The sequence below is a fragment of the Stegostoma tigrinum genome, chromosome 21 (genome assembly GCF_030684315.1).
Source record: "Stegostoma tigrinum isolate sSteTig4 chromosome 21, sSteTig4.hap1, whole genome shotgun sequence".
Taxonomy (NCBI): Eukaryota; Metazoa; Chordata; class Chondrichthyes; order Orectolobiformes; family Stegostomatidae; genus Stegostoma; species Stegostoma tigrinum.
In genome coordinates, this window is record NC_081374.1 from 17,160,707 (window position 1) to 17,185,684 (window position 24,978).

Genomic DNA, 24,978 nt, shown 5'->3' on the forward strand with positions numbered 1-24,978 from the left:
AGCTGACCGGCTATGTGGGCCTTTTAATATTTAGAAGAAATGAGCTCAGTTTTCTGGCGCACACCCCCCCCCCATTTCTTCTCTTCAGATGGCTATGGATTTCATAAAACTGAATATTTTTAAAGCTAACACTGTCTAGGCAGACATTGGCACTGCTGCTACAATCTTATGAAAGACAATGAATCATGCTCACCACCTTGTAATGGATAAAGTCCTCACTGCTGTCACTAGCTTCAAGTGCTGCATATCATCCGAGATATCTTGGGTCAATATGCCATTTCTAATCCTGCGTACTGATATTTAGCCTAAGCTATCGATACCATGAGGGGAGAAAGTGCTTACCTCAACAGGAAAGTGCAAGTTTAAGCTTGATAAACAGCGAATAGGTTTATTTCAAATTACTTATAAGATAGTTACGCACATTTAAGATGCAGGACTGCCTTCCATAAGAGGAGATACAAGGCTCAACCTAACAATAAATACACATTAGTGTTAGCAGCATGTGGTTATAGTACTAAGAACAATCACTGAAGCACACTGGAGATGATTTATCAGCACTGCTTAGCAGCTCCTAGACACAGTCGTTTATACGGCGGTCACAGCTTACCTTGGGATGTCAGTTAATGGAGGTAAGAACTGTCGTATACAAACACATCTAAAATTCAAACAAGACCTACAAAAGGTTGTGTTATCTTTTAACAAAGATATTAATTTGAAAGGCAAGAGCCACATACTTTACCTTCTATATAAACGTGACTGTCCAAAGCTAACTCCCAATAACGGCAGCTGGAATGTTGTTAATGCCAAGAGTACCTGCACATGAAAACATAATTAAATTGATCTACTGTGTTGATGTTGCTTTACCCCAAATCCACAGTTCTATTCAACAGAATATTTGCACATTATTCACTAACAGTTCATTAAAACAGCATGCTATGCACTCACCAGATCAGTGATAATCTGCGACACTGTGCACACTTGCAAGTGGGAGTCAAAAAACTAAAGGCTGAACTAACAACAAATCAAGTAACCATCATTCACACCCATAATGGTTTGCCTGCAGAAAACCTCTCCACGTTTTGCATGTTGAAGCTATTTTGCAAGCTTAGAGTCACGAGACTGACTACGTTTCTGTCAGTCATGCATGCCAACCCACATATACCAACTTTGTTTTGTAAGTTGCCCAAATTCTACCAAAAATAAATCATACAATGAAGCACTTCCCTCAAAGATTCATGACCAAACAGTTTTGATTTGGAGAAACATAACCAAGTAATTGAACATCCTTTCATATACTGACTGTGATTGACCATAGTGGACATCGATGAACAGCAACTTTTTTTTTAAAAAGTTTGTTTTTCAGAAAAAAAAAGACTAACCTTTCAAAATAACTTCAGATTAGAACCGTCCAAGAATAAATGTTTGGTAATGAAAGGAACTCAGTGACTACAAAGTGGGAAACTGTTAGGACTATTTTACAGATCTGATGGTGGGATAATCACATGTCATACTTGAAGTGTCCAGATGACCAGAACAGCACATGATAGCAGCTTAAGTGTGACAATTGTTTTATTTTATTTTGGAAAAAAGGATGTAGAGAGGGGAAAATTGGGTTTTAAAATCATAATCTAAATGGACAACAGCAATCTCAGTGAAACTCAGCATTGAATACCGTACATCAGGCTATTTTCTAAATAGCAGCAAGGCAGCCACAGTGACTAATTTTTGAAGAGTTTGCTCCAAGTTGGAGGCAAATACAGCTTGGTGAATAGGATTACAGAACAACTTGGCTCACTCGATTCAGATTTTGGCTAAAGACATCACAAACTATTGTGCATGAATTTTGGCATGTGGGACACATAGGTTCCCAAGTATTTGAAGTGGTAACTTTGAAAGGACTTAAGGTTAAAAAGTGTTACATTATTTGACACAAGCTGTTTTTTTTGGAAATGTATCATTCTTAAATTGCATAATTTGGGTCCCCACAGGGTTCACAATAAGGACAATGAAATTTATAACTTCAAAATTTACTTTTGTAACTACACACATTTGTGTTGTATATTTAACCATTTTCACGAAAGTTTTACTTATAAAAGGTCACAAGCCTGGCCAAAAAAGCATAGGTTTGGATTCTAGACCAATATCATTGTTCACACGATTTAACTTCAGCTCAAAGAACAAAGAAAATTACAGCACAGGACTAGGCCCTTCAGCCCTCCAAGCCTGCGCCGATCAAGATCCTCTGTCTAACCTGTCATCTATTTCCTAACGATCTGTGTCCACTTGTTCCCTGCCCAAATATTTCTTAAAAGACGCTAACGTGTCTGTGTTTACCACTTCTGCTGGCAACGTGTTCCAGGCACCCACCACCCTCTGTGTAAAGAACTTGCCACGCATATCTCCCTTAAACTTTCCTGTTCTCACTTTGAGCTCATGACCCCTAGTAATGGAGTCCCCCATTCTGGAGGAAAAGCTTTTTGCTATTCACCCTGTCTATACCCCTCATGATTTTGTAGACCTCAATCAGGTCCCCCCTCAATCTCCATCTTTCTAATGAAAATAATCCTAATCTACTCAACCTCTCTTCATAGCTAGCACCCTCCATACCAGGCAATATCCTGGTGAACCTCCTCTGCACCCTCTCCAAAGAATCCACATCCTTTTGGTAATGTGGCAACCAGAACTGTACACAGTACTCCAAATGTGGCCGAACCAAAGACCTATACAACTGCAACATGACCTGCCAACTCTTGTACTCAATACCCCGAACAATGAAGGAAAGCATGCCATGCACCTTCTTGACCACCCTATTGACCTGCATCGTCACCTTCAGGGAACAATAGACCTGAACACCTAGATCTCTCTGTTCATCAATTTTCCCTAGGACTTTTCCATTTACTGTATAGTTCGCCCTTGAATTTAATCATCCAAAATGCATCACCTCGCATTTGCCCAGATTGAACTCCATCTGCCACTTATCTGCCCAACTCTCCAGCCTATCTATATTCTGCTGTAATCTCTGACAGTCCCCTTCACTATCTGCTACTCCAATCTTAGTGTCATCTGCAAGCTTGCTAATCAGACCACCTACACCTTCCTCCAAATCATTTACATATATCACAAATAACAGTGGTCCCAGCACAGATCCCTGTGGAAAACCACTGGTCACAGGTCTCCAATTTGAGAAACTCCCTTCTACTAGTACTCTGTCTCCTGTTGCCTAGCCAGTTTTTTATCCATCTAGCTAGCACACCCTGGACCCCACGCGACTTCACTTTCTCCATCAGCCTGCCACGGGGAACCTTATCAAACACCTTACTGAAATTGAATCGTGTGGTCGGAGTATACAGTTCTAGTTTTCAAGATGCGTCAGTACCATAATCATGACGTTTTGATTTAGAAGTTGTGAAAACATCTCTCAAATTTGAATGATTGGTTGTTTTGGAAAATCAGAAAAGCTGAAAGAACGATGACATTAGTACTTCCATTCTGCATTTGTAGCAGTTTCTAATGTGTCTGGAAGTAAAATTCAACATAATGCTTGGGGCTTGCAAACAGCAAATGCACAAATTAGGTTCAAAGACATTGGTCTCCTCCCAATCCTACGTACTGAGGAGTGCAAGCACATTCAGTCTGACATTCAGCACTTTCAATTCACTGCAGTTGCATAACTATAGAAAGCAGCTTCGTGAACTGTTGGTTTCTGAAAAGACATCCACCTAGTGATTGCAAACCTGATAACACCAAGTAACTCTGAAAAACACAAATCGGAGGTGGGGTGGGGTGGTGGGGAAGAGCCTTTTAAAAACCCTAATATTCACACGTGAATAGGAGGTCACCAAAGAGCAAATTAAGACCACCAAAAGAATTTCTTATAACATGAAGTTCAGGACTTCCTCATATGTTAGATGAATAAACTCTAACAATCACTTCCTGTTAAATCAAAAGTACACGTCAGGCACCCAAACTCAGATACCACTACTGTAGTCATACAGAAGAAGAGCATTTTAAGACAGTTCTGTCATTTACTGTGAAAGGTGTTCTTGTTCAAGTATTTTTTTTAAAAAAGTACGAATCTGCCCAAAAGTACAAGTGGTTAGCACAGTATAAGAAAAATGGGATTAAAAATAGATGTCAAATCCCCAAATGTTGACAAATACTACTTTAGTAAAAAACCAACACCAAGCACTTAATATATGGCATTGTAGACATGACAAATGAAGGAAAAATGAAGGGAAGATTTTCAAAAGCTAAACTGTTTTCCCCACAAGCTGACAATAGTCTTTGTGCATGGAATGAGGGAATCTATAACTGAATTTATAACAAGGTTTTTTCGGAAAACCTGCAATATGAACTACCTCATGCTCATGTCTAATGAATGCTAATAAGTTTAGAGATCAATACTCTTCGAGTAGGTTAGCATAAAAATCCAGAGCAAGCCGTGGTTGGTAATGCTGAGTTTGGAGGCCACAAGGGTCACTGAGTTCTTGATTATGTTTAGCCAAGACTACAACTTGGGCAAAAAAAAGCCCAACTCCAAAGAGAAATGATAGTCATTACCTTTGACATCAAGGCAATATTTGACAGTATGCTATCAAGCAACCTTATCAAAACTGGAGTCAACTGAAATCAGGCAGGGGGGGTGGTGGGGAGAGAACTCTCCACTGATTGGAGTCATGCCCATCACAAAGGAAGATGAGTGTGGCTGGTGAAAGCCATTCCAAGAGTTCCACCCAACCAGCTTCAGTTATTTCACGAAAAGAGCTTCCTTCATCATAATGTCAGAGTGGGGATATTAGCAGATGATTGTAAAATATTCGGCACCATTTGCCTGCTCAGATACTGAAACAGCCAGGATCCATTTACATCAAATCCTGATCAGGCCAAATCTGGATACTGTTAAGGGGGAAATGGCACTCCTGCCTCAGAAATGCCAATAACAATGTCAAACAAGAAAGTATCAAATCATCTCCCCTTGTCAATGAAATGCCATTTCCATTTTTGATTTAAATAGTGCAGCCATAAATCATGTGGCCATTGGGAGGTCCTGCATATCACTTCGCATGCTGATATATTGACTTCCACATACAGGAGTCAGCAGCACATTTGGGCCCTGGAAGTCCCTGCAGCAGAAAAATAATTAAACAAAAAAAAAAAGAGTTGTGGAAGGGTCATATGGAGGCTACACAGCCATTTGGATGTATGGAGTATGTAGGAAAAAAATAAAAATCTAGCAGATGAAGAATCTGCAAGATCTGAAATTGTTCACTTTTTCACAAGAATGGAAATGCAGAGTAATACATGAAACAACCGTAAAATTCCAACTTGCAGAGGGACCCAAGTATCCAGGGATGCGCAGGCTAGGTGGATTAGCCATGGGAAATGCAGGGCTATAGGGATAGGGTAGGAGGATGGAACATTCCAAGGGTCAGTGTAAATTCAATGGGCTGAATGGCCTGTTTCCATACCATGGGGATTCTAAGATTCTATGAAGTGTTCTAGCACACAACTCTAAGAAGTAACTATGCAAATATTGCAAGGAACTAGGGCAGCTATTAAAACGTTATCCTGACAGGAACTGAACAGAAGGGACGTTAAACTGAGGCCCTATTTGCTCTGTAATAAAATGTAAATAGGTCCTGCAGCTACAGCTTCCTACAGAAGAGCAAAGTGTCCCAAGGCCAATATTTATCCCTCAATCGTCACTAAAAAAAAAGAGAACCTGGTCACTATTCTACTGCTGTTCACGACAACATGCTCACTGCAAATTGTCCGGTTTGGTACATTACAATATTTCAAAAGTGCTTAATTGGTTTCGTTTTTAAAAGGCTTTGAAATGTCCCCAGGCTGCAAAAATATAGAAATGCAAGTCTTATTTCCTGGAAGGTCTCAGAGTTTGCTGAAACTGCTAAGTATCTGTAGTGCACAAGAACTGTTTAACAAATGTTCAGTTAAACAACTGTTTCGCTTCCTAGTTTCACTCTCTTCTGCATTAAACACAAAACCAATAAAGCTGCAATTGGTAGAAAATTCTCAACTTCATGTCAGTCCAAAAATATTTCCTTTTTGTCACTCATGAAAAATAGCGCAGCACTCACTTGGTACTAACAAATTGATGTAGCAACTTGTGTTTTTGTTGTGGGACTCAAGCCCAGAGACTTTCCTCCTAACACTGCATTTCTCTCCTCCTTAAGACACTTAAAACTTGAAAAAGCTTAGTGAAATCACCTGTGCCCTCGACAAAGCGGTAAAATATCCTGAGGTGCTCCAGTGTCTCTTTTGGTTTGGTGTTAGGTTTTGTTCGAAGATGTACCCATGAAATACCTTGGGATATTCTGATGCTATATAAACTTAAGTTGTAGTTTGTACAGGAGGCATTACTTCTGGGAAATCGATGCAAAGATGTGAACTGTTGCAGCTGCTTTACAGTCAGTCTTCTTTTATTGGAACAGTCCGTTAACAGGTGGCTTGGTCACATTACACGACTAATGAGCTGCTGTGTCTACAATAATTCTGCACAAACAATGCCACCAGACACAAAAAAACAGGGTCTCCGAGCACATCGTAAAGATCCCTACATTCCAGGAAGTGCAGGCACAGTACATCTCCAGCTCCCATTGCAAGATAGGAGGGTTTGAGCTATAGGGAGGGGCTGAATACGCTGGAGCTAGTTTCCCTGCAGCACTGAAGACCAAGGGGTGACCTTATAGAAGTTTATAAAATCGAGGGACATGGAGAGGATAAATATTCAAGGTCTTTTCCCTAGGGTAGGGGAATCCAAACAGAGGACATAGGTCCCTTTTAAAAACTCTCCCCTCTCACCTTAAACCTAAGGGGCAACTCTTGCACACCAAGGATGGTACATGTATAGAATAATCTGCCTCTGGGAATCGAAGGAGGCTGGTACAATTACAATATTTAAAATGGCATCTGGATGGATGTACGAATAGGAAGGGTTTGGAGGGATACACGACAAATGCTGGCAAATGGGACTAGATTAATTTAGGATATCTGGCTGGAATGGACAGGTTGGACCAAAGGGTCTGTTTCATGCTGTACATTTCTATGACCCTTAGGAAGCGTGTTATACAGGACATTAATGAGACCCACAACACAAATAATGTGTGGAGCTTTGGTTTCCTTATTGAGGTAAGGATGTAAATACATTGGAGGGGGTTTAGAGGAGGTTTAATAGACTGGAATGAATGGGTTATAAACGTTGGACAAGCTGGACTTGTTTTCAGTGTAATTTTGGAGTGAGCAGTGATGTGCCATACTACTACGAGCATTGACTTTCAGGTTTGGAGGCTGCAGCCATGCATGGACTTATAGGTCTGCACAGCAGTAAAGAACAATCATAGGTAACATTAAGGGGTGAGTCAACTGAAGTATCTAACATCCTAAAAGACCTTGACAAGGTGGACATGGAAATATTTGAGGGCAAGTCCAGAACTAGAGGACACTATTTAAAAATTAGAGGTCTCCCTTTTCAGAAGAAGTGATAAGAACATTTGAGGGTTGACTGATTTTGGGACTGCCTGCCTCAGAAGGCGGAGAAGATAAGATCATTAAATAGTTTTAGGGTTGACAATTCTGTTAGATGACAGAATCAAAGCTTATCTTAAAAAATGTGAATATGGAATTTAAAACAAGATCAACTATGATTTTATTCAATGTCAGAGCAAACCCAACAGCCTGATTTATATTTAATTCACATGCTTGTACAATACTTTGGGGTTATCAATCAGAAACTGAACTGGAGTAGCCATACAAGTATAGTCAATACAAAAACAAGTCAGAGGCTAGGAATTTGGTGAATAACTTACCTCCAGTCTCCAAAAACCCTGCCTTCATCTATGATGCACAAAAGTCAAGAAGAATGTGATGGAATACTCTCCACTTACCTAGATGTGCCCAGCTCTAACACTAGAGTTCAATACTATGCCAGAGAAAGCAGCCTAATTAACTAGAATTCCATTCACAACTTTCAACACACTGCTGCAACTACCTACAAGATGTACTTCAATACTCACCTAGGTTCCTTCAACAGCAACTTCCAAACCTTCAACCTCTACCACCAAAAGGACAAATTGTAAGGAATCACTACCACTAGCAAGTTCCCCTCCAAGCCACACACCACCCAGATTTGAAATTATATTGTCTCCTCTCCTCTGTCACAAGTCAACACCCTGGAACCCTTTCTCACAGCGCTATGGATACATGCCCAAAAACTGCAACGGCTCAAGACGGCAACTAACCACATCCTCAAGGGCAATTCAGGAAAGGCAATAAATGCTAATCTTGTCAGTGACACAGATCACATGGAGAAAGACAGCTAAGGCGCACAGATTTTACACTGCATATTTTGCCTCACCACTTCTTTCCACCTGAAAGTGTTCAAATAACTTGCTTTTTAAACAGACACAGTTTAAGAAATTCTACATGGAAAATGGCTCCATTGGCAAAGTTAGCTTAAAAATGCAATTAGATTCATACGAGACTTGTAAAATGGAGCAGAGATCCAAATTGTATTTAAAATGATCACATCAAGTACTAAACCAAGAAAGCCTTGTCTTTCTACTGAAAATATTTTTTAGGAAATCTGAACAGTCAGATTCCTGGTCTGTAATGCCCTATGTTCAAAAAGAAATGTAATTTATTAATTAGCATAAGTTCACATCATTGTATTTGAATAATTTGTTTTCTTTTACTGCTTCCCGTTCCAGAGGTTCTTACAAACAAACCAACTTTCAGTACCTCATTATTATGTAAGGGCTTTGACAATACATGTCTGCAGTCAATTTGTGGAAGCCGATCAAGCCTGATCCTGTCCTCAATTATATGTGCACAGACACAGGTACCAGCAAGAAAGCTGCACAAGAAAATCTGCAGGAAGAATTCTGACCATTTTTATCTGAGCTACGGAATGAGTTTAATCAAACAAATCATCAAGGAGTTCCATAGCCAGACAGTAGCAATTAAAAGAATCCAAAGATGTAACCTCTAATTATTGGGACAGCTTTTCTAGAAATGTCTGCACTGGTGATTATAGAACACAACTGCACTGGCACAATATTCTCTCAAGAGATAAAATTTGCATCGTTTAGAAAGGTAGTAATTTGAGTCCAGTTTATTATTATGGTAAGAAACTAGACTGCAGATTTCATGCAATTTTGAAGATCTAATCAAGATTGACTAATGATTATTCTTTAAAAATTGCAAGCTTTAAGCCAAAGATAAACAAATCTGGTTGAAATATACTATTTAAATATGGGAACGGAAAGACTTTAACACACCAGAAATTCTCCTGAATTTTGAAAGGCAGTGTTAACCTATTTATTGATGCAGTATATATTTTAAAAATCTTAAATTTTACACCAGATAGGTTTGGTGTAAGCCTATTTGCACACTGCAGGATCAGTTTAACATTCAAACATTCATATTTTTCAATATAATTGGCTCAGCAATTATTCCCTTTATTGAAGAATTAAAGCAATATTAAACTTTGCTCATGAAGAAATTACACAATTAAGAACTAAATCATCATTGCAGTTGAATTGATTAAAGAAAAAAGTTCACATAATACTTACACCAGTTCCATCTCCAACCCATGCTAACGTGACAGATCCACTCAAATCCAGAAACTCATACTGGAAGGAAGAAATCAGAAATCATATTTAAGCACTTATTATAAAGGACATACTCAGTTACAGAGCAGACGACACTTAAGTGTAATTATTATAGTCCCCCAGTAGCTTCAGTCAAGTAATAATTGTTTCTAAAAATAAAAGATTTTTCTCTTGCAATTAGTGTATTGATTAGTTAATTTATACAACTTTAAAAATGAATGGGTCATTGATGTGAAATAATGTCATAATTCCAATGTCATCTCCGTTATAACTGAACAGTACCTCACAGCATGACGACTATTTCACTAACAAATACAATACATTGAATCATAGGTTATGAACCAAAATTTGCTACAGCTTATCAGCGTAGCCGGTTCCCATTTTATGACTCTGGTAATGGAGCAGGACTAAAGAAGTGTTCAGTCTACCATGAAGTCAGGTAATCGTCTAGAAAAATTTGACCAATCCACAAATTTAGTTATCGCGTAAAAAGTAAAAAAGACATTAACAAAAGAATTTTGCAATAATGTGTGTGCCTTAAACTACAGTTGGAACTCTTGACTGACCACCAATTAAGTCCAATCCATTGGGTATGGGAGCAACAGGGTTAGGGGTGTAAATTTTTGCTTTTCCCTTGCAGCCTTTCTACTATAAAGTTTGCCTAAGCTGTACAGTATAAAATCAAGATTTGCCAATGGTGGCAAAGGTGAAAGCAAAATGATCCAGTTGACTATGATAAGACAGCCCCTAACCAAGGAATCATCAGCTCTGCATTCATTACTTGTTAGTGCTTGACAGTCAAACTGACATTAGAGTGTGGGAGATCAAAATAGCAAAGTCATTCTCCCAGAGACACAGGGCATTAAATCAACATGATCAAGATCAGAATGCAGCTTCTGATCATTTTATTCCACCTATGTGATTTTCATGCTTAGTCCACTTAATTGAAAAGTGACAATTCATACAGGAGTTCCAAGGATTCCAAAACAGGTTTGTCCAAAAAGTATCATTTAAACTTTTTTTTGAAAAAAATCTTGTGCATTATTCCATAATGAATGAGATTTAGTGGAACACTGCAAGATAAGGGCAAAGGAAACAACTCCTTCCCAGAGCTGCAACAGCTTAGTCTTGTCCTCAGCTTTTCTTCCAGATTCAATGGATCATACATTAATTTTCACAACCTTCAGCCTGATGGCATGAAAAACATCTCCACCTCCTTTCCTCAACATTCTGAGAGGATAATCACTCTTCATCCCTCCTGAATCACCTTATCTCCTCCCAATGCAAACACAGGAGATGAAAATGATAACTTTTTTCTCTCCATCTGTAGCCTCCAATCTAAGGACTCAGATTTTGTGGGAGTAATGACAACAAAAGAGTTGTGTTCTCAGTGATAATGGGAACTGCAGATGCTGGAGAATCCAAGATAACAAAGTGTGGAGCTTGATGAACACAGCAGGCCAAGCAGAATCTTAGGAGCACAAAAGCTGACATTTCAGGCCATGACCCTGCTCCTAAGATGCTGCTTGGCCTGCTGTGTGCATCCAGCTCCACACTTTTATCTTGTGTTCTCAGTCATTACTTTTCTGGAAAGGGACAGAAATTTCTGTGTTTCCCACAAGTGCAGTTAAACATGGAAATTGAAGGTGGTGCATGGAGGCTGCAAATGCAGACCGGGCAACCACGTGGAAGAATATTTTTGTTCTGTCTGCAAAAGTGACCCTGAACTTTCAATTGCTGGCCATTTCAACACATCACTATGTTTACAGGCCAACATCTCTGTCTCAAACTGTAATTCAATATATTAAAAATAAAATATACTGAAAACAACAAAAGTTGTCATTTGTTCAATCAAGATTGTGGCCAATAGAAAAGGGAATACAAACAGAAAACACTGGTGATAATTGGCACACTTAACAACACCTTTAGAGAAAGAAGTTGAAGGGTTGACACAAGGTTATGGGGCTGAAATATTACCTCGGTTTTTCTCCCCATAGATGTTGCCAGGTCTGCTGAGTATTTTCAGCATTAAAAAAATCAGCGTCTGTTCTTTTTGCTTGTTGAAAAATAGAACATGCATTTGATGAAATAAAAAGGCACTTTATAACTCACAGAAAGTTCATTACAGTTGAAACACTGAAGAAATATAGAAGTTTATAAAGAAAGTGTATTAGCAGATTGGAAGAGTTTTTTTTTATTTTTCACAGCAAGTAGGAATCTGTTACCAGGCCAGCAATTTATGGCCTTGGAGAAGGTGGTAGTGAGACACTTTATTGAACTGCTGCATGCGTTGGGGTCCAAGTATACCCAGGATGCTGTTAAAAAGGGAATACAAGGATCTCACTTGAATTGTTAGGTGTCTAATTCAAAAGAATGTGGGAGAACATTCAAGAAACTCATACCCTAAACTGAAATGAACTATGTTCATTGTACTTTTAATACCTTTCACAACGGATTAAGTTATTGCAATTATTAGCATTATGTTTCTTGATTCTTGCACAAAATTATTGTTCAAAAACATAAACAAAATAATCAACCTTGCAGTCTGATTCTTTCCAAAAGTACTTAGGTTTTCAGATTTCAAAGAAAAACAATTGCTGGTTTCTATCAGAATAAAACACTTCTAGTGGTCTAACTAAAGCTATATGGAATTCCAGCATAACCTTTGCCTCTCCTGTATTCCAATTAAAACAAGGCTACACTTGCATTCATGAAGCTACTATTACTAACCCTTGAGATTAAAGTGGCATGCCTTTAGGTACACTTTACAATTTCTTTGGAGGGTCCTCAATGTAACTCTTAATTCTATTATGTGAAGGGGAAAATTGACGGAAATGTGGACAACGTTCATGGCAGTGAGACAATTCAGATGTTCCTGAGCATTAGCTTGATGGGCCAAATGGCCTCTTTTCATGCTGAGAGATTCAATAACATTTCACCACTTCAGTACAGTGCTTAACTAGTGACAAATTCCAAAGACAAACAGCCTAATGAAATAATCAGATTTGTTCACAAAGTCTTGCCTGAATATTTGTATGCACAGGAGTCAAAATATTCCTCAGGATAGATATTTTCTACATCAACCTGTTCAATGATTTCTTCCACACCTCAAACAGATGGAACTTGAACCTGGGTCTCCTGGCTCAAAATGTTTTATATACACATACCTGCTTCAATTTTTGTCATTAAAAACAAACAGGTGGTAATCAACTGTCAAAGAAGTGAGCTCATTCTGTTTAACAGGCAAATTCAGAGCAGGTATGTTGAATAATTAACTAAAAACAAAGCCAAGAAAAAAATAGATTCAATATGGTAGAAACATGTAATAAAACATTTTCTGTGCTCTCCACAGATGTTCGATGTCCTACATTCTCAGCATTTGTTTTCAAATCTGAATTTACCAGGACTACGGTACATTGTACAAGCCATTACAACTGGGAAAACAAAGTTATGACCTGGTACTAAGGTCAAGAACAATCACCTACGACGACATCAGGAATTCTCACTTAGCAGCGGTCATGGTCTCTTCATGGAATTCTTTACACCTCAATACATACCTGAATGACACTGCAATAAGTCAATAATAAACAAATACTGGCACCATTGAATAATAGCCTGGTACATGAAGACAAGACATTAAATGTATCTATAAAATTTTGCTGCTGAAAAGTACATTCAACAAACAAATGAAATAATAGGGCAAAGTTAAATTGCTTAACTAAAATACTACCCACTAATTTATTCACGATGTTTACAAGTATCAGTTTAGTTCATTTGATTCCACTCCGTACACCTCAGTCAGAATTTCCACAAATTTAGCACAAATTAGCTGGCACTTGCACGTAGTTTTACAGAATGCTTTTTACATGAGATACCAAGTTAACTATCTATTCCGGCAGTTCAGAAAGTCACATCACTGTTTGAAGAGAAGAAAACAGTCTTCCAAGTGTCCTAATCAACAATCTTCCTCCAGCCAATATGGAGAAAAAAAATGTGTCTATTTAGTCAGTTACTCACTCTGTTTAGTGATCTTACTTCAAAAAAAAAATCAAAATCCCATTGCTTAATTGCTAATTTGGGAATACTTACAGGCATGAGAAAGTAATACAAAATTGTAAATTTAGCTTTTGTGCTCCTGAGATGCTGCTTGGCCTGCTGTGTTCATCCAGCCTCACATTTTATTATCTTGTAAATTTATTCTTCACTTCTGAAGCAACTTCATTTATAGGCTACATTCAATAGCTTTCTGTATAGTATCCTCCAGTGTTGATACAAACTAATGAATAACCTTCAAGGACAAACAGCTTTTCTACAATTCAAATCCAATAGTGCAAAGTTTAGAAACCCAAAGGGCATTTGATCACCAAGCTCACCACACAACAAAAACGGCAGCATTGGATAATTCAATCCCTCAAGATTTTTACTGAAGGCAATGCCTCTAATTTAGTCTAAACCGTTTGGGAAGAAGTTCAGGAGTTTGTGATCAGCTTCATGCGATGGTAAAGTTATTAATTTAAAATATTTTGGATTCCAACAGTGATTGTGAAAAAAAGGTAGCAAAACCAAGCCATTAAGTCTAAACACTAAGAAACATCAAACAAGTGAAACAAGATGTCCCATAAGCCAGCTAGAGCCAGGTGACAACTTTTTGGAGTAGTATATACAGAAAGATGCTACTGCTTCAATACAGCAGTAAACACTCTATTTGCATTCACGTATCAGATCAGAGATACATCAAGACACACATTTGTTGTCCTGTTTAAAGTGAACCATGCTAAGAGCTTTGTGACAGAAATTTTTAAATCGTACAGTTTCGTCAAACCCAGCAAACGTTACTCTGTTGAAATGTTGAAAACCATGTTATTTCTGCTGGTACTGATTCATAAACTATTGACCTACATCACCTATTTCAAGCTATATTATTGTAATTAATACTACCAAAATGACTGTAGAAGCAATTCTGCAAGCAATCCTCAAAAGTTCTAAGACGCCCAACATGTCAAATACACTCAACCGATGCCTCTTTTCATTCACATGGCGATCAAAGTTCAGATACATTTTGTTTTATTCATGCATGGGACATGGGTGTTGCTGGCTGGCTAGCATGTATTGCGTGCCCATAGCTGCCCTTGAACTAAGTAGTTTGCCAAGCCATATCAGAGGCTAGTTGAGAGTCAACCATATTGTTGTGGGTCTGGAGTCACATGTAGGCCAGACCAGGTAAAGATAGCAGATTTTCTTTCCTGAAGGACATTAATGAGCCAGATAGGTTTTTATGACAATTGGAAATGGTTTCATAGTCATCAGTAGATTCTCAATTCCAAATTTTTTCTTATTCAAACTTCAACATCTGCCATCGGGAGATGTGAATTCAGGTCTCCAGGACATTAGCTGAACATTAAATACAATCACAATAAAAATGTGGACTAAAACCTTAAATTTTGATCCATTTCCCTTGCAGAGTGAAAATCACAAACAGTGGCTCAGAGGTTGGTACTGCTGCCTCACAACTCCAGGGATCCAGCTTCAATTCTAGCATAGGAAGAAAAGCATCTTCACCTGTTTTATCAACAGTCTTCTCTCCATTGTAAGGTTAGAGGTGGAGATAGTTGTGGAGGATTTAAGGATTGCAGTATTCAAGAAGGCAATTCATCATCATTACATTTTGCAAAGCAACTACGAATGGGCAATAAATTCTGGCACAGTTAGCAACATCCACATTCCATGAACAAGTATTAAAATGACTGCACAGTTGTCAGCCCATTCATGACTCGTTGAATACTGAAGCACTCCATGTCCAAATGCAGCAAGATCTAGATAACATTCAGACTGTTCTGATAACTAGCAACTAATATTTGCAATACCCAAGTAGCAACAATGAATATCTCTAATGAGTGGATGCAAACATTGCCTTTGACAAGCAATGGCATTATTTTCACTGAATTACTGACGATCAACCTCCAAGTGGTTACCACTAACCAAATACGGAACTAGACTAGTCAAACGAATACTGTGGCTGTAAAAGCAGATCAGAGACTAGAAATTCTGCACTAACTCACTTTCGGACTCCTCAAAAGTCTGACCAGCATTTATAAAGGCAAATCAGGAGCGTGATGGATGACTAAATACAAACCTGAAAGAATTACCGATGCTGTAAATCAGAAACAGAAGTTGCTGAAAAAGCTCAGCAGGTCTGGCAGCAGCTGTGAAGAGAAATCAGAGTTAACATTTTGGGTCCAGTGCGGAAGGGTCATCGTACCCAAAATGTTAACACTGATTTCTCTTCACAGATGCTGCCAGACCTGCCGAGCTTTTTCAGCAACTTCCGTTTTTGCGCATAATGGAATGCCCTCCGCTTGCCTAGATGGGTGCAGATACACAACAGTTGCTGGCCTAGCAAGTAACACTCAGGTCCCGTGAATTAATTAAACTGGAGTAACACGATGGCTCAGCGGTTAGCACTGTTGCCTCACAGCACCAGCAACCTGGGTTTTAGTCCAACCTCGGTGACTGCGTGGAGTCTGTACATTCTCCCGCTGCCTGGGTGGGTTTCCTCCCACTGTCCAAAGATGTGCAGGTTAGGCGAATTGGCTATGCTAAATTGTCTGCAGTGTCCAGGAATTGCAAAGTAGGTGGATTAATCATGGGAAAATATGATTTGACAAAATACTTCAATAGAATTTGTTCAGAGATGGAGCTAAACTGTATTAAATTATGTCACAAGCATTAATAAATCTTCTGCCAATTTATGATTTTATATTTCCTATACTTTAAAAAGGGAAATTAAAGGAATAGCCAAGCCACTTATTTAAACAAAGCAAAGCTGTTCTCAAAATTTAAAGCTGGTTCTGACTAAGTGTTTGATATCATGGCTTTGAAACTATTCCAGTTTCCACCTCCTACTTTCTTTGATTACTGTATGCCATCAGTGCCAACATCAAGGCACCAGCATCAACTAGAAGTAGATTAACAACTGGGTACAGACAGCACTTCAAGAGATGTATTAATATAAATTTCTTAAAATTAGAACAAAAATAATTACTACTTCTAAACACAAAGCTAAAAAGTAAATAAATGTGTCACCCACAGAAGCGATAAGCTAAAAACATTAAAATAGCAAGAAAAATTGCTCAGGTGAAAAGTGATGCAAAGGATTTCACGCAAGAAGCAAAGATAGTTCAAGAAGGCGAGTGTGTGAGTTCAGCTACACAAATTAGATAAACAGCAATTAGATTATAGACAGTGCAACACAGAATCAGACAGTACAGAAGAGGCCCTTCAGCCTGTCAAGAATGCACCAAAAAAAACCTCTAAATCTGTACTCAGATATAACAAAGTGTGGAGTTGGAGGACCACAGCAGGCCAGACTGCAGAGGAGCAGGACAGTTATGTTTCAGGTCGGTATCCTTCTTCAGAAATCTTCTTGAGGAAGAGTTCCAACCCAAAACATCGACTTTCCTGCTCCTCTGACGCTGTCTGGCCTGCTGTGTTCCTCCATCTCCACACTGGGTTTCTCTGACTCCAGCATCGGCAGTTCTCACTACCTCTAAAACTGTACTCATCCCACTTTCTAGCACTTTACTACTCGAGATGAGATTCCCAACTAGAAACGGGACATGAAATGCTATACTCCCACTTACCACAAATTTACAACTGTTTCACGAATGCAACAAAAATGCAGCATAACTCAGGAAGGGAAGTTATCATGCACATACAATAAGAACACAGTTGCAGTAGTTTCACTACATTTTCACTTTTCTTTAAAATGTTATCAACATTGATTAAAAGTTTGTGATTTTTTTTCAAACGATTATATGCAAAAAAGTGACTTTTCATATTTGCTTCATGTAGTTAACTAATTCTGAAAATTTGAGAGAGTTTGGATTCACAATCTAAATTTATCAACACACTCCTGAAGCCTCACTGTCACTTAAATTTCTGCTCTCATAAGTGCGGTTTTATTTTCAGCACCATAAACCCAATCATGAGAGTGTGGATGTTTAATTGTTATCATTTTATGAGAAAACTCCAATAAACATCTCTCCCGAACTTGACGCAACCAAATTGGACGGCAGGTTCCCAATAAACGATGGTTTGAGAAAATCCAAAACGCCTAAATCGGTAAACAGGCTCGATGTGAAAGCTCGGGGGAATACCAATTAAAATCTTGATCTGCCGTTTGAAAATTACATTCATTAGGGGTGATTTTTAAGGCTTGCTTTGGGCAAAGACGGCAGTGAACATGTTTACTAATTCTGATGCACTGAGCGCTATTTTTAAAGTTACACAGACGCTTCACGTTTCTTCCCTTCCTACAAGCAGCACCGCGCCTGTTCCCACATTCCAAGGAAGGCAACACGCCACTACCTCTTCCAAGGCAGTGAGGGATGGACAGTAAATGCTGGCTCACATACAACGACTGAATAAAAAAACACTTTTGGGGGTTTGGGGAAGAGGTGGAAAACAAGCGTTGGGCATATTCGTGAAAATTGTTAAAAAGACAAACTCTAACACAACCTTGTCAGGTAAGAGAAAGAAAGGGGATACTCTGATGAGCACATTCAACGGATTGAAATACATGGATTATGTCAGGTTTTTTTTGTTTTATTAGGAGGGCCACACGGAGGAAGGGTCACAGGACCCGAAGCGTTAATTCTGTTTTCTCCCTCCACGGATGCTGATAGACCTGCTGAGTTTCTCCAGCATTTTTGGGTTTTTTTTTTAAACACGCTGCGACTCACCTTGTGGGTGTGGGCTGTTAAATTCCTCTGGAATCCTTGCCACTCTTGGCAGTTGGTGGTGGTGGTGGAGATATTCCTCTTGTGCAGCCTCTGGCCGCTGCTACCGAGGAGCTGCTTCCCGAGCTCCACCGCCTCCGAGAGCCTGCCCTGGAAATCAAACACGGACAGGGACAGGAGCAACAGCAACAGCCCCGCCACTGCCCTCATGGTTTAACCTCTTTCGCTTCTTCTACGCCGGTCAACCTTCGGATTTAAGGCTACTATAGATGAACATACGTACGTGCAAAATATCAAAACGACATTACAAAACACCACAACAGTCCAACCCCCGCAGGTTTAAAGCACCAACAACAAACTGGCACCCGCCCCACCGGACGTCCCGCCCCTGGCAACGCCTCCCTCCAACCAGCATCGTGCCCCACCTCCACGCTGTCTATTGGCCTCCCGCCCTGTCAATCAGCACCTTAGGCCGGGAGAAGCCTGGTCCTTAAAAGCTCCCTACAGGTGCTCGGGTTGATGTTTGCTCCTTCCACACAGAAGCCTGGATGCACTGTCACAGATTCAATATTTACCTTTCACCCTCCGTCAAATGTGCTCGTTCCTTCGGAGATAGTAGGAACTGCAGATCCTGGAGAATCTGAGATAACCAGGTGTAGAGCTGGCTGAACACAGCAGTATCATAGGAGCAGGAAGGCTGACGTTTCGGGCCTAGACACTTCGTCAGATTTGGGGGGGAAGGGGGCTCTGAAATAAATAGAGAGGGGGAGGCGGAGAGAAGATGGGTGGAGAGGAGACAGACAGGTCAAAGAGGCAGGGTTGCAGCCAATAAAGGTGAGTGTAGGTGGGGAGTTAGGGAGGGGATGGGTCAGTCCAGGAAGGACAGACAGGTCAAGGTGGGGGGTGGGATGAGGCTGGTAGGTAGGAGATAGGGGTGGGGCTTGAGGTGGGAGGAGGGGATGGGTGAGAGGAAAAACTGGTTAGGGAGGCAGGGTTTGGGATGTGGTAGGATGAGGGTAGATTTTGAAGCTTGTGAAATCCACATTGATACCATTGGGCTGCAGGGTTCCCAAGTGGAATATGAGTTGTTGTCCCTGCAACCTTTGGATGGCAGCATTGTGGCACTGCAGGAGGCCCAGGATGGACATGTTGTCTGAGGAATGGGAGGGTGAGTTGAAATGGTTTGCAACTGGGAGGTGCAGTTGTTTACTGTGAACTGAATGTAGGTGTTCTGCAAAGCAGCCCCCAAGCCTCTGCTTGGTTTCCCCAATGTAGAGGAGGTCACAATGGGAACAGTGGATACAGTATACCACATTATAAGATGTGCAGCAGAACATCTGCTTGATGTGGAAAGTCTTCTTGGGACCTGGGATGGGGATGAGGGGGAAGGCATAGGGGCAAGTGTAGCACTTCCTGCAATTGCAGGGAAAAGTGGCAGGGCTGGAGGGGAGTGTGGAGCAGACAAGGGAGTCCTGGAGAGAGTGGTCCCTCCGGAAAGCAGATAAGGGCGGGGAGGGAAAAATGTCTTTGGAAGTGGGGTTGGATTGCAGATGGCGGAAGTGTCACAGGATGAAATATTGGATCCAGATATTGGTGGGGTGGTATGTGAGGATGAGGGAATTCTGTTTTCATTGTTATTGCAGGGAGAGGGTGTGAGGGATGAGTTGCAAGAAATGCGGGAAACACAGTCGAGGGTGTTCTCAACCACTGAAGGGGGAAATTGCGGTACTTGAAAAATGAGGACACCTGAGAAGTTCTGGAGTGGAAAGCCTCATTGTATGAGCAGATGCTGCAGACGTGAAGGAATTGGGAATAGGGGATGGCATTTTTGCAGGAAGGTGGTTGGGAGGAGGTGTATTCTAGGTAACTGTGGGAGTTGGTGGGTTTGAAATGGATATTTCAAAGTAGGAATTTATAAAATACAACAGTGACTATCTATAAATTGTGTGCTTTTTCAACAAAATAGAATGTATCTGCAATTACAAATCTGCAAATGCAAGAGTGTGTGTGTGTGTGTATGTATATACATGCACATGCTTGAGAGAGAGAGAGTGTGTATGTGTATGCGTATGCGTGGTTTGTGTGAGTATGTGTGCCTGAGTGCCTTTGTGTGAGAGACTGTGTGCGCATATGTGTATGGGATTGTGTGGTAGGTTCACCTGTAGTGCAGCATGAACCTAAGATCCCAGATGTTGCAATGTCATGGGTACTGAACTTGGCTATCAGCCTCTGCTCGGTCACTCTGCGTTGTCGTGTGTCCCGAAGTCTGCCTTGGAGTACATTTACCCAAAGATCCAAGGCAGAATGTCCTCTACTGCTGAAGGGAACATCCCGGCATGGTGATTGTTGTGTAATGTCCATTCATCTGTTGTCATAGTGTCTGCATGATTTCACCAACATAATATGCATCAGGGCATCCTTGTTTGCTGCATATGATATAGACGATGTTGGCTAAGTCACATGAGTGTCTGCCATGTACATGGTGGGTGGTGTTCTCACGTGTGATTGTAGCATCCATGTTGATGATCTGACATGTCTTGCAGAGGTTGCCATGACAGGGTTGCATATGTTGTAGTGGATGTTGTCCTGAAGCCTGGGTAGTTTGCTATGATTAAGGTTTGGCAGTTGTTTGAAGTTAAGAACTGTAGGTGTAGGGAAGATCTTGGTGTGGTGCTCATTGTCATCGATAATGTGTTGAAGGCTGCAAAGAACATGGCATAGTTTCTCCATTCCCAAGGTGTACTGGATGACAAATGGCACCCTATTGATTGTATTCCATGTCTGTCTTTTTGAGAAGGTCATTACAGTTTTTTTACTGTGGCATGTCGGAACTAACGATCGATGAGTTGAGCATCATATCCCATTCTTAGGGGAGCGTCCTTCAGTCATTCAGCACCTTCAGGTATCTGTTGCATTCCTCCTCATTTGGAAAGATCCTGTGTATGTGTAGCACTAGTCCATAGGGGATGGCTTTTTTAATATGTTTAGGGTGGAAGCTAGAAAAATGCAGCATCGTGAGGTTATCCTTGGGCTTGTGGTAGATTGAGGTACTGAGGTGTCCATCCTTGATGGAGATGCATGTGCCCAAGAATGATACTGATTCTAAAGAGTAGTCCACGGTAAGTCTGATAGTGGGATTAAACTTGTTGATATCACAATGTAGCTGTTTCAGTGATTCCACAGCATGAGTCCAATGGAAGAAAGTGTCATCAATCTATCTCATGTATAGTGTTGGTTGGAGGTCCTGTGAAGCAAAGAAGTCTTGTTCAAACTTGTGCATGCAACTGTTGGCATATTGGGGGCAAATCTGATTCCCATGGCTGTTTCATGTGTCCAGATCAAGAACTTATTGTTGAAAGTGAAGACGGTGTGGTGAGGATAAGGTGGATGAGTTGTGGAATGGCATCTGGAAATTGGCAGTTGTTGGTGTTGAGTATTGAGGCTGTTGCAGTGACAGTGTAGTCATGGGGGATGTAGGTATAGATTGCCAAAACGTCCATTGTGATGAGGAATGTTCCTCGTTCAATTGGTCCGTGGGTGCTGAGTTTCTGTAAGAAATCTGTAGTGTTGTGACAGAAGCTGGGGGTTCCCTGTACAATGGGTTTCAAGATGCTCTCAACATAGCCAGAGAAGTTCTCTCACAGGGTCCCATTGCCTGATACAATGGTACATCCACCTGTGTTAGCTTTGTGTATCTTCAGAAGGCAGTAGAAGTCTTCTATGCGAGAAGTACATGGGATGAGAGTGCATAGGATACTCTGAAGGAAGAGATCAAAAGTCCTGATCAATCTGTTGAGTTCACGAGTGCGTTCTTAGGTCGGATCGGCAGATTGTCATCTACAGTATTTCTGGTTGTTCAGTTGTCTGTACACTTCCTTATAGTAATCTGTTCTATTCTATATGATGATAGCTCCTCCATTGTCTGTCTGTTGGTTTGATGATAATGTTGCGATAGGTCTTGAGAGCATGGATGGCATTGTGTTGTGCTTGGATGATGTTTTGCACTACCTTATGAGTGGTGCTGATGAGTCTGGCATTCATGCATTCCCTGGCAGCTTGAACATTACATGTCAAGCCCAGGGCAATGGCTCTCCGGAGCAGCCGAATTCAACTCCACTTCTGGCCACACCCTCCACGGATTTCTCCATTGACTGTTCTGATTCATTTGTTGTCTCATTGGTCTCGCTGCTGACATCTTGAAAGAATTCCTAGAGTCTCAGTCATCTGAAAAATTCCTCGGTGTCTGCAGGTATACCAGTGGGTTCCATTTTGGTGGTGGTGCAGAAATTGACCCCTCAGCTGAGAAATTCAATTTCGTCTGGTTGAAGGGTGTGGTGGGGTAAGTTGATGATGAATTTCCCCATGGTGGTACCGTGGCTTGGTTACTGCTGGTAGTAATGCCAAGTTTCCCCAGTTTCTTGTTTTGTTTCTACTCTTTAGAATTAGTCTCGTTCTTGGACATATGCATCTCCATCAAGGACGGACATCTAAACACCTCACTCTACCACAAGCCAATGGGTAACCTCATGATGCTGCACATCTCTAGTTTCCACCCTAAATATATTTTAAAAAAGCCAGCCCCTACACTCAAGCCCGATGCATACACAGGATCTGTTCAGGTGAGGAGGAACGTGACAGACACCTGAAGATGCTGAAAGACGCCCTCATAAGAACAGGATATGATGCTCAACTTATCAGTCACCAGTTCCAACATGCCACAGCAAAAAACCGTAATGACCTCTTCAGAAGACGAACACAGGATACAACCGATGGGGTACCATTCATCATCAGTGCATCCCAGGAGTGGAGAAACTACACCAGGTTCTTCACACCCTTCAACACATTATTGAAGATGATGAGCACCTTGCCAAGATTTGCCTTATGCCTCCACTTCTCACCTTCAAACAACTGCCAAACATTAAATATACTGTTGTTCGCAGAAAACTACCCAGCCTTCAGCACAACATAGAAAAGTACAGCACAGTACAGGCCCTTCAGCCCACGATGTTGTGCCGTGGAATAATCCTTATCCAAAAATAACCTAGCCTACATTCCCCTCCATTCACTGCTGTCCATGTGCATGACCAGCAGTCGCTTAAATGTCACTAATGACTCCACTTCCACGACTACCACTGGCAAACTATTCCATGCGCTCACAACTCTCTGGGTGAAGAACTTCCCTCTGACGTCTCCTCTATACCTTCCTCCTAACACCTTAAAACTATGACCCCTCGTGGCAGTCAATCCTGCCCTGGGGAAAAGTCTCTGGCTATCAACTCTATCCATGCCTCTCATTACCTTGGACACCTCGATCAGGTAACCTCTCTTCCTCCTTCTCTCCAGAGAGAAAAGTCTGAGCTCAGTCAACCTCTCCTCGTAAGACAAGCCCTCCAGTCCAGGCAGCATCCTGGTAAACCTCCTTTGCACCCTCTCCAAAGCCTCCACATCTCTCCTATAAAAGGGCGACCAGAATTGGACACAATATTCCAAGTGTGGTCTCACCAGGGTTTTGTAGAGCTGCAGCATAACCTCGCAGCTCTTAAACTTGATCCCCCTGTTAATGAAAGCCAAAACACCATATGCTTTCTTAACAACCTTATCCACCTGGGTGGCAAATTTGAGGGAGCTATGCACTTGAACACCAAGATCCCGCTGTTCCTCCACACTGCCGAGAATCCTGCCTTGAATCCTATATTCAGCATTTAAGTTCAACCTTCCAAAATGCATCACTTTGCATTTACCCAGGTTGAACTCCATCTGCCATTTCTCAGCCCAGCTCTGCACTCTGTCAATGTCTCACTGAAGCCTGCAATAGCCCTTGATACTATCAACGGCACCTCCATCCTTTGCGTCATCAGCAACCATACTAACCCACCCCTCAAACTCCTCGTCCAAGTCATTTATAAAAACTACAAAGAGCAGAGGCCCAAGAACAGAGCCCTGTGGGACACCACTCAGCACTGACCTCCAGGCAGAATACTTACCATCTACAACCACTCTCTGCCTCCTGTCAGCCAACCAATTGTGAATCCAGACAGCCAAATCACCCTGTATCCCATACCTCCTGACTTTATGAATGAGCCTGCCGTGGGGAACCTTATCAAATGCCTCACTGAAGTCCATGTACACCACATCCTCGTCAACCTGTTTCGTGACTTCCTCAAAGAACTCAAGATTTGTAAGGCATGACCTGCCCCTCGCAAAGCCATGCCGACTCCCTTTAATCACGCTACGCTTTTCCAAATAGTCATAAATCCTATCCCTCAGAATTCTTTCCAAAACCTTACTCACCACAGACATAAGACTGACTGGTCTGTAATTTCCAGGGATTTCCCTATTCCCTTTCTTGAAAAGAGGAACAACATTTGCCTCCCTCCAATCTTCCAGTACGACTCCCGTGGAGAGTGAGGAAGCAAAGACCTTCGACAGTGGCTTAGCAAGCTCCTTTCTCGCTTCCTGGAGCAACCTCGGATAAATCTGGTCTGGCCCCGGGGACTTATCAATCTTAATGGATGCCAACACCACATCCTGCCATGGCAACCTCTGTAAGACATGCCATATCTTTGATACGGGCACTACCATCACACATGGGAACACCAAACCACCACATG

At 41.1% G+C, this 24,978-nt stretch overlaps 1 protein-coding gene across 1 annotated transcript in view; it reads right to left on the reverse strand.

Annotated features, from left to right (window-relative positions):
• LOC125462848 (sortilin-like) overlaps window positions 1-18,744 on the reverse strand; it is a 72,047-nt gene extending 53,303 nt beyond the window's left edge. Inside the window, exons 1-3 of the mRNA XM_048553280.2 lie at window positions 18,371-18,744; window positions 9,591-9,650; window positions 740-813 (exon numbers count right to left, since the gene is read on the reverse strand). Of these exons, the coding sequence (XP_048409237.1) occupies window positions 740-813; window positions 9,591-9,650; window positions 18,371-18,577 (341 nt within the window). The 5' untranslated portion in view covers window positions 18,578-18,744. The remainder of the gene's footprint in view (window positions 1-739; window positions 814-9,590; window positions 9,651-18,370) is intronic.
• Window positions 18,745-24,978: the final 6,234 nt, after the last annotated feature.